Here is a 10,000-nt window from a genome sequence, read left to right on the forward strand (position 1 = left end):
CGAGGAAGACAGAACGCCTCTGGCTGCATGACAATGAAATTAAATGTTGTGCTGGATGTCATCAAAAGACTATCACTGTGTGTGTGTGTGTGTGTGTGTGTGTGTGTGTGTTTGTGTGTGTGTGTGTGTTTTATTTCAAGTCATTTCAAGTGGACAACTCGTCAGACTGGAACCCTGGATAAATAGCATCGGGCTAGTTAGCCTTGCTTGCCAAAAAAGCTTCAGCTAACAATGATACTTCTAGTGTTACTGGCTTAGAGAGGCTAACCAAGCTAACCAGGCTAAGCTAATGGGTTGAACCCTGGCTGGTGGTCAGGTTGAGAGAAACCTGACTCTCGGCGTGTGTGTGTGTGTCGGGGGGGGGGGAGCACTTGAACGCACCACAGCAGCGCTATAAGCAACAGGAAGTAGCTCCGTCTTCACAGCCAAACGTGTGTTTGATTTTCAGCACATCAGGTGACTCTGACACAATGACGGCAACCACAGCAAGATCAACCGGGGCCACGCCCCCTTCCTGCAGAACCAGCGATAAGATCAAAGAGGGAGGGAGGATCAGAAGAACCTCTGATCACATGACCGCCAACTGCCGGCTCCGCCTGTGAACAAACAAACATGTGGGATTCACACAAACACACCCTGTCAACATGCACGGCAGCAGACGGCCACAGCCAATCAGGAAGCAGAACAGCTGCAAGGCATTAAGATCTAATGAATCCCCCCCCCCCGGAGGAAAAAAAAAAAGAGAGAGAGAAATATCAGAAATATTGAATAAAGCTGGATGAGGGCGAGGGCCCATTAGCTCCGCCTCCTTCATGTCAGCAGCTGGGAAGGAGGCCACGCCCACTCAATGTCTCTGGGGAAAGAGGCGGGACCACTGGCACCATTGCCCCTCCCACTGACAAATCACAACAACTTCACCTGTGGACGTCTGTCCCGGCAGCCAATCACACGGGCTCTCAGCCGTACTGCAACCACTGGCTGGATCATTCAGTGGAGGCGGAGCTGACAGAGCAGCGAAAACATTACCCACAATCCCTTGTTCTATTTAGTTTTACGAGGTGATGGACGACAAACAGCAGCTGTGGCTGGAAAAACGTTGGGTGACTGTGCTGCAAACACAGAGGTCACAGCGGGACGCCGTGCCAACGACCAGCAGGAGCCGTTCCATCCCACATTGAGCCACTTCCTGTTCGGTTAGCCGCGAGCGACGACACGCTGCAGCTACACTGTTTGGCCACCAGGCAGGAGTTTGAAAGTGGACGACAGGCCGCATCGCTGAATTGTGGGTGGGAGCGATGATGCTGCGTCACTGTGTGAGCCCCGCCTCCTCCTCGTCCTCCACTACCCATGAACCTCAGCACGGGTCATGTGACCTCCTCCGAGCCAGAAGCAGCCAAACTCTGGGTTTTCTCACAGTGCGTCTCCTCCTCCCGCCGGCGGCGGAGAACCAGAGGAGGAGCGCCACGCAGGAGGAGAAGCAGGAGGAGGAGACGATCTCGACACCTCCAGGAAGGACTCGACACCCCGGTGTCACATTTTAAAACCTCCCCCCCAGGCAACAAGTAGACAAATGTTCCCCACAGAGGAGAAGGGAGGAGGTGATAAGACACAGCCGGGGGTGAGAGAGAAGAGGAGGAGGAGGAGGAGGAGTGAGGAGGGGAGGGAGGCATCCAGCCCGGATCTGATTACATAATTTGCTCCAAAGGATTTGAAACCGAGTCGACGCAGCAGCAGGAAAAGCAACGAAATGAAGAAAAAACGAGTCTGAGCGAACGGAAGAAGAGCAGAATCAAGTCCAACAACATAGAGAAACACACACACACACACACACACGCACACACACGCACACACACTAGGATGAGGACCAGGATGGAGGAGAAGCAGCAGACTAACTGAGGTGAAGGTCACTGCAGCGGGCCACCGACACCACGGGGGGATTGTGGGAATGTTCTGGGAGTCTGGAGCAGGAGGCGGAGGAGGAGGAGCAGGAGCAGGAGGAGGAGTAGCAGCTCCACCTCCTGCTGCTGCTGCTGCTGCTCCATCAGGGAGGAACCAGCCTCTCCATCAGGCTGACTCAAGTTCAGCACAACAACAACAACAAGAGGCTCTCCTCTCCACACACACACACACACACACACACACACACACACACACACACACACACACACACACACACACACACACTGCGGTGTTGGCTGGGATTTAGTGTGTGAGCAGCGGTAGCAGCAGCAGCAGCTGCAGCCACGGATATCCGATGCTCCGCAGCTGCATCAGCGAGTACGGCGCCCACACACACACACACACACACACACACACACACACACACACACACACACACACACACACACACACACACACACACACACACACACACACACACACAATGCAATTGCGGTGGTTGGGCCCCATTCGGTTCGGATGCCACTCACCTGAGGCGGACCGAGGCGCAGACGGTCCGGCTGAAGGACGGGCGGACTGGCGGACTGTGGGAGAGAAAACAGCGCAGAGCAGCGACTCCCTCAAATCCTCCCCCCGCCGCCGCCGCGCAGCCTCGGTGCGCTCCATTCCCTCTACCGCCCGCTCCGCAGGGGCGGGGGCAGTGACAGGCGGGGACGCCGCGGATCAAACGGCACCGCAACAACGCAGTCACGCAATGTTGTTGTAGCACCAATTAGCAGGTCGGAGAGTTAGTGAGGCGGTGGCTAACAGGCTACTGACGGTTTGGTAGCAAATATATGCGGGGTACAGTCACGAAGTCATAATAACCACAATGCTAAACTCACAGATATGCTAGCTAGAAGCTACGAACTACGTCTGCCAATTTGATGCCCACTGCTAATCTATCTATCCATCCATTCTATCTATCTTAAATTTACACTAAATCCATAAATATGTTGATATTAAAGTATATATTGAAATCATGATGAACTCATGAGGTCTTGTATGATTTCCTTTCTGATTAACTTCTCTCAGCAGGTGTGTTTCTTTTGCACACAAGTCCCAGGCATTAGTCCCCCTCCAAAAAAAACATCAGTTTACATAAAGGAGTCAGTGAAATGCTGTGATTTGAACCAGGAAGTGAGCAGGAAACACTGCTAAAAAATAAAAATCCAAAATCCCTTTTCTTCCTCATGACTTTTACAGTGTGTGTGTGTGTGTGTGTGTGTGTACCTTCAGGAGCCCTAAGGTTCCTGGCCGTCCAACAGAGGTGACGGTGCACTTTTTTTCTTTTTTTTTTATAGGGGGTGTCGCCTCTCTGTTTCTGTCTCCACCCCTGCAGGATGCCTCTGAGCGTCAAATGAAGCGCCCCTCTATCGTCAGGCCCTGAGCAGGGCGGGGACTCCATCAACGAGTAGGGGCGGGGCTGGGCGGGGCTGCGGAGGTCCAGAGATGCCGAGAGAGAAAAGTTTGATGGACCGGAGGAAGATTTCAATGTGGAGGTTGTTCTTCAGACAGGAAGTTCTCCAGCGGTACCTTCAGGGACTCACCGTACTGCAGGACATCTGACTGACTGACTCATTTCCCAACCAGCCACCTGGTCCAATCCCTGGTGACCCCCAAATCCTCCCACTACTGATGAATCATCAGCTCTACTAGCACAGCTATAGCTCCATCACAACAAGACTTGTTGTTTCTGACTTGTTCTGCGCAGTAAAGCGGTGTGACGGCGGCGATCAGCTGAGAGGAGCCGAGGAACAGCGAGCGGCATTCAAGCGTTCGCAACAACTTCCCGTTTTGCAGCCACTGGAGCCGGCGGTGGTGGCGTGCTGGAGGCCTGCAGGGTCTCGCTGCCATGTGACTGAGCAGTGCATTCTGGGATTGTGTGGGATTATCACCCAGTTACCAGACACCGTGCAGAAGGTCGGTGCAGGGTGTGCGTGTTTCCTTCCAGTGCACAGTTGTGTGTTGTTGTGTAGAATCACTGTTTCGAATCACTCAGTGATTGTGGGTCTTTGTGGGTGTTTTTTGTGTTGTGTTCTGTTGTTCTCCCTCGCTCGATGTTTTCCTGGAAGAACTTGAGTCAGTTTCATCTCCACACACCGAGGCCTGAGTGTCGTAACTTTGCCGTGACGACTTCAAGTTCTCCGGTTGTTCACCTGCTGTTTGTTTGAACAAACAACGCAAACAAGGAGAATTTTGTTGTTTTAACAAATCAAACAGCAGCTGCTGGTTCCTCCAGCTTCTTGTCAGCTGGTGTGAAACACCAGCATGGTCTTCACCTGGAGGTGTGTGAAGGACTGAAGATCCTCCAAAAAAAAAATCTAAAACATCTCGTCAGTGTTTCTTCCACAGGACACTCAACATGTTGCCTGGTAACAGCTGCACCCACTCAGGTGTGTGTGTGTGTGTTTGTGTGTGTGTGTGTGTGTGATGAGTAAGAGTGTGTGTGGGCTGCTGGAGAGCTGCAGATGGATGGAGGAGAAAAAAAGAGGAACCATCAACTTTTCTTCCCTCTGTCTCGCTTTCACAAGTGTTCCCATGGCGACGGGGAAGCCGAGCCGGTTGCTGGTGTGTGTGTACTGTGTGTGTGTGTGTGTCAGTGTGTGAGAGTGTGTGGGCAGAATCTCTCCATCGCAGCAGCACTGTCAGAGTGGGGGCGGCCGTATTATTAGTGCTGATTATTTTTAATTTTTTGCAGCAGATTGAGAGCAAGAGAGAAAGAAAGAGAGAGACAGTGTGAGAGAGAAGTGGAGGATTGTGGGAAATAAAAAAAAACAGTCCAACAGGTTTGAGATAAGTCAACAACAAAGTGTAATTAGTCTCAGCAGGAAGATCCTGAGCCAAACCGGGAGTCGTGAAGAACACAAACTACAGCCGACATCATCACTTCATCTTCATCGCACACCAGTGTTGCACGTTGAGCTCTTTCGACCACAACTGAAACTTCACCCTGAACCTGAATCTCAGAGTCTCTCAGTCTCAGCTCCATCCTGGAGGACGCCCCCTAGTGTCCAGCAGTGGAGTTACTTCTGGTTGACGACGCAGCGCTGACTCAAATCACCTCCAGAGAAACAAGCAGCCAACTCCTCCTCCTCCTCCTCCACCTCCTCCTCTCCCCCTTTCCCACTGTGTGTGTGTATGCGTTGGTGCCGCAGGAAGTGGTTGGCATGACGACAAAGCTCTCTCTCTGCTGAGTTGTGTATCCATGAGGTGGGAGGAGGGCAGTGAGTCTGCAAACACTTACCGAGATCAGACTTTAAAGAATCAACCTGATGATTTGACTCATTATTTTCCACACAAATCCCCACTATAATGGGTGTCGCCCTCTCTCTCTCTCTCTCTCTTTCTCTCTCTCTCTCTCTCTCTCACACACAGACACACACACACAGTGACTTGCAGCGTCAGCAGTGTCAGGCCCGGAGCTCCGGCTGTGATTTAATTGGATCAGGTGCCGGTGCTGGGGAGTCATGTGACTCTCTGTTATGTAACAACACACTTGCTCACGTCGCAGTGACACGGTGAAGCAGCAGGGGATTCAAACCAGCAACCTGCCCTCCAGAGGGTGACTACACGCAAGTTCAGACACACACACACACATACAGTTGTGTTTCTGTTGCGTTTGATGTTTTGCTGCAGACAAATATTTAATTCATCTCATCACACGATTGGACAAAAACTCCATGGATGGATGGATGGACGGATGGATGGATGGATGGATGCTCCGCGCCTCCCCCACCCGCCACCGAGGCTGCGCCCCCTGGGGGTCAGAAGCGGGTGGAGAAGCCGGTCAGCTCCAGCCGCTCGATGCTCCTCTGGTTGCTGAAGGCCGCTCTGCTGATGCGGCTGGACGGACTTCCCTCGTGGCTGAGCCACGACTTCCTGCAGACACACAACACACACACAAAACACAACACAACACAACACAACAGGTCAGCGTTCACCTGCTGCAACCAGACCGGAGGCCTACATGCACCCTCTGATGTCATTGGTCAAGGGGGCTGAGAGAGGAGGGGGGTTAGAAGGGGGGCGGGGGGGTGCAGCATCTGGACCAGAGGCATGATGGGAAAACACAAACATTCCCTTCTGCAGCTAAATTTAATCCTGGGAATGTGGAGCGGGACGAGTCTCTGATGGTGAGGGAGAGAGATTAGAGCGGATTTATGATGGGGGGAGGATGGCGGAGGGGTGAGTGGGGGAGGGGTGAGTATGTGAGGGAGGGTTAGGGGGGGGGGTGTGTGTGTCCTAGTTTATCGTTCTTAGTAAGAATAAAAACAACCAACAACTTGTTGGCCTACTGCTCCACTGCTGCTGCTGTGCGTGTGTCTCTAATCTGCAGCAACACAAACTGGATGTTTTCATCTGGACTCACAATCAGCCACACAAACCGCCGACACACACACACACACAACTGTGGAAAACAACTGGGGCGGAATGTTTTCCAGGTGGCTGTCGGAACTATTTCAGAGAGCCCATAGAAAACACTTCGAAAAAAAAAAAGATTCCTGTTCCTGCCCCCTGGAGAACACCAGCTGCTTCCTGTTTCCCAGGCTCCGCAGGAAGTGAGGTCGTGGTGAAAGTGGAGGCCGACGGGAAGGACACGAGGGTGAGCGTGTCGACGGCGAAAAGATCCTCGACAGAGTGGACGGAAATATCGGAGGCTAATAGTGAACGGTGTTGAAGGGCCAGTACACAGTGTTTCCACTTCCTGGTCATCTGTCGGTGTGTGTGTGTGTGTGTGTGTGTGTGCGTGTGTGTGTGTGCGTGTGTGTGTGTGTGTGTGTGTGTGTGTGTGTGTGTTATGGAGACTGTCATGGCTTGTATCTATGAAATATTGTGAGGTAATATTGACCTCCTGTATTTTAAGGAAATTTAGACTGGTATGGATAGCACACCAGTCCAGGGTATTAGTCTGAGCCCCCAAAAAACATCTGTTTACATAAAAGGGTCAGTGGAAGACTGTGATTTGAACCAGGAAGTGAACAGGAAACACTTCAAAAACATTAAAATCCCCAAACTCTCACTGTGTTTTTCTTCCTCAAGACTTTTACAGTGTAAATGTTCCAAACACTGTCGAAAACAAACCCATCATATCACGAGTGTGTGTGTGTGTGTGTGTGTGTGTGTGTGTGTGTGTGTGCGTGCGTGCGTGCGAGCGCGCGTGTGTGCAGTGATGTCATCTGTGCGTCCCCGCCCTGGTGACATCAGCGATGGCTCAGTTTCAAGATTGATTATTGGCGCAGAAAGTGGGCGGGGTCAGTCAGCAAGCGAGCGAAAGTCGATAAAACTCCGTGATGCGTTCAGGAACTGCATAATCCCCCCCCTTCCTCCAGTGACAGAACAGAGGATCAACTCTAAAATCCTCTTTGGCGAAACAGTTGAACTGAACCGAGAGGAAGCTGAAGGAGAAGGCTGCCATCTAGTGGCTGATAAATATAAGACAGGTTAGAAGTTAACTGAACAGGAAAAACAAACTTTTCTGGCTACGTTTTCTGACCGGAAACTGCCTCAAAAAAAATCATTCAAGGCTGTTTGAGGCGGTGTCCGATCGCACTTCTTCTTCACTGCCTTATTAAAGTGTAGACACTCACATCTCAGCCACCTGCTCGGCGGGACCCTGCACCTGCCCCACCACCGTCCCAGCCCGGGTGTTCTTGACCCAGCCCACCAGGCCCAGGCGGAGACCCTCCTTCTCTGTGTACTGCAGGGAGATAAGACAAGATAAGATAAGATAAGATAAGATTAGATAAATCAGTTGTTCTTCTGCAACCAGCTCAGAGTCCAAAGATTAAAACAGGATGTAGGGAAACTCACCATCCGGAAACATACACCTGGAGAAAAATAATGGAAGGACAATGTTAAAAACTAGCAAACAAACAAACCACAATACAGCGTTTAAACCACAAAACCAACAAAAATCCTTCAGAATCGACAACACAAATTACAGGCAGTGAGGACGAAATTAGCAGGAAGTGAACTGATCTGATCAAACAGGTGATCTACAGCGCCCCCCAGCGGCAGCAGCAGCAGCCTGACACATGGATGTTTTTTAAAGCAGCTCTAGGTAACTTGAGCTTGCTACGAGTTTGCTACGACAACAACGTTGTAGCAAACGTAGCAAACACTTTTATTCCTTCATCTTTCATCGAGGTTACTTATTGGGTTCCATTCCGTCATTTTACAATCTTATGTATTTGTAAAAGTAGTGTGTAAGACTGCCTCTAAATAAACGTGTGACGTTGCCGTAAAGTGGTTCGTCCGGCGTGTCGGGTCGCGCTTGAAAGTCACGCAGTGCAGTTAAAAGCCGTCACCCCCCCAGCACCAATGATCCTATTAATCGTTTATCATAATTTTATGGTCGAAAAGTTACCAAGAGCTGCTTTAAGAAAAGGATACCGGACTGGCAATTTGACGGTGCGCCCAATTCTTCCAGTGGCCACTCGAGGTACTGCAGCAAAAAAAAATTTCCATTGGGCTCAAAAAGCATTTTTCCCCATCTACCGCAAAACAAAAATAAAGGCCTCTGGTGGACGGAGCACCTTGCTGTCAACTTCCTGTGTGAGCTAGAAACTCCTGGCAGGAGCGCGGCCAGTGTGTCACCTGACTGAACCTTCAGCTCAGTCTTCAGGAGAATCTCTCGACTGCAGGTGACTGCATGTGACGTCAACACTGCACCGCTGCTTTAACATTCAGGGCGGAGGGGGTCAACTGACTTTCAACTGACAACAATAACAACAAAAAAAGCAGCTTGAAAGAACCAATCATCTTCCTTCCTGCTATTTGCGGATCCTGAAATCAGTGCGTCCTAAATTAAGCATCAGATCAGCTTACACACACACACACACACACACACACAGACACACACACACACACACACACACACACACACACACACACACACACACACACACACACACACACACACACACAGACAGAGGCGGAGCTGAGATCTACGTTACGGACCCTGAACGTGTCCGAAGATCTCAAAGTCGACTGAGATCAGTTTGGTTCCTGCAGACATTCTGGACACCAGCAGCAGCAGGAGGAGGAGGAGGAAGGTGGTGAAGGAGGTGAAGGAGAAGTAAGAGGAGGAGGAGAAGCTCTTCAGTCCGTCTGCCCGGTCCAACATGTCCTCCGTCTTCTGCGGCTGTGCTGATGGTCATTGTAGTCCAGTTAGAACTACAAAATAAAAATATCAAAAGTGACTTAAAGTATGGCTTAAAAAACAAAACAAAAACAATGATTAAACACCTTCAGCATGATTTGAAACTCAGGACTGTTGAGTCAAGTGATCACATTCGACGCGTGCATAGCCAAACAATGGGGCGGGGTCCTTCAAATGTGAAGATTTACTGCGTGACATAAAGCCGCCGAAAAAAAAGTTGAGGCGAAATCCAGCTGACCGTGACGGCGGTCTGACGACGCCTCTGGTAAACACACCGAATCACCGCTAGGTGGCAGCAAAACACTACTAGACGCAGACATCGAATGTGCATCATTAACAAACCATTTAATTATGATGACTGAAATAAAAACAAACAAACAAAGGGAATAAAAAACAAAATTCAACGCTGGATCTGGATTTTAATCTGGTTTGTTTTAATAAATTAAAGTTTGATCTGCTGTTTACAGTGCGTGTGTGTGCGCACTGGCGTGTGTGTGTGTGTGTGTGTGTGTGTGTGTGTGTGTGTGTGTGTGTGTGTGTGTGTGTGTGTGATCTGCGGCTTACAGCTCAGACCACTGAGCTGCTGGTTGATTGTTTTCCTCGATGGTGTGATCAAACACACACACACACACACACACACAGAGTGTTAATCCACGTAGCTGTCAAAACAAACAGGCTTTAAATCCAACAGGCTTCTGACGCCGCCTTTAATAATGGCCAACAGGAAACGCACCTGGACGCTGCACACGTCCCCTCCCCTGATTGGTCCCTGACGCCCAATCGGAACCAGAGAGCAGCATGGTTAGCGCTCCTGCTAAAAGTGATGTCTGGAAGGAGATAGAACCAGGGTGGTCTCAGAGGGACCGACACCTTGAAGGAGGATTGGTCACTCGCTCT

General features: G+C 50.5%; 2 protein-coding genes across 2 annotated transcripts in view; both read right to left on the reverse strand.

The window, feature by feature from the left end:
* LOC142901642 (spectrin beta chain, non-erythrocytic 1-like) overlaps nt 1-2,579 on the reverse strand; it is a 45,806-nt gene extending 43,227 nt beyond the window's left edge. Inside the window, exon 1 of the mRNA XM_076046224.1 lies at nt 2,430-2,579. The gene's annotated coding sequence lies outside the window, so the exon portion shown is untranslated. The remainder of the gene's footprint in view (nt 1-2,429) is intronic.
* Nucleotides 2,580-4,833: 2,254 nt separating this feature from the next.
* acyp2 (acylphosphatase 2, muscle type) lies at nt 4,834-9,091 on the reverse strand. Its single transcript, XM_076046071.1, has 4 exons — nt 8,902-9,091; nt 7,753-7,769; nt 7,530-7,639; nt 4,834-5,820 (listed from the first exon to the last, which is right to left on the reverse strand). Exons 1-4 carry the CDS (start codon nt 9,065-9,067, stop codon nt 5,706-5,708), a joined length of 408 nt encoding a protein of 135 aa, XP_075902186.1. The 5' UTR covers nt 9,068-9,091; the 3' UTR covers nt 4,834-5,705.
* Between the last annotated feature and the right edge of the window lie 909 nt (nt 9,092-10,000).

Source organism: Nelusetta ayraudi, unplaced genomic scaffold, assembly GCF_046127955.1.
Source record: "Nelusetta ayraudi isolate G7.1 ecotype Tasmania unplaced genomic scaffold, CSIRO-AGI_Nayr_v1 ptg000089l, whole genome shotgun sequence".
Classification (NCBI taxonomy): Eukaryota; Metazoa; Chordata; class Actinopteri; order Tetraodontiformes; family Monacanthidae; genus Nelusetta; species Nelusetta ayraudi.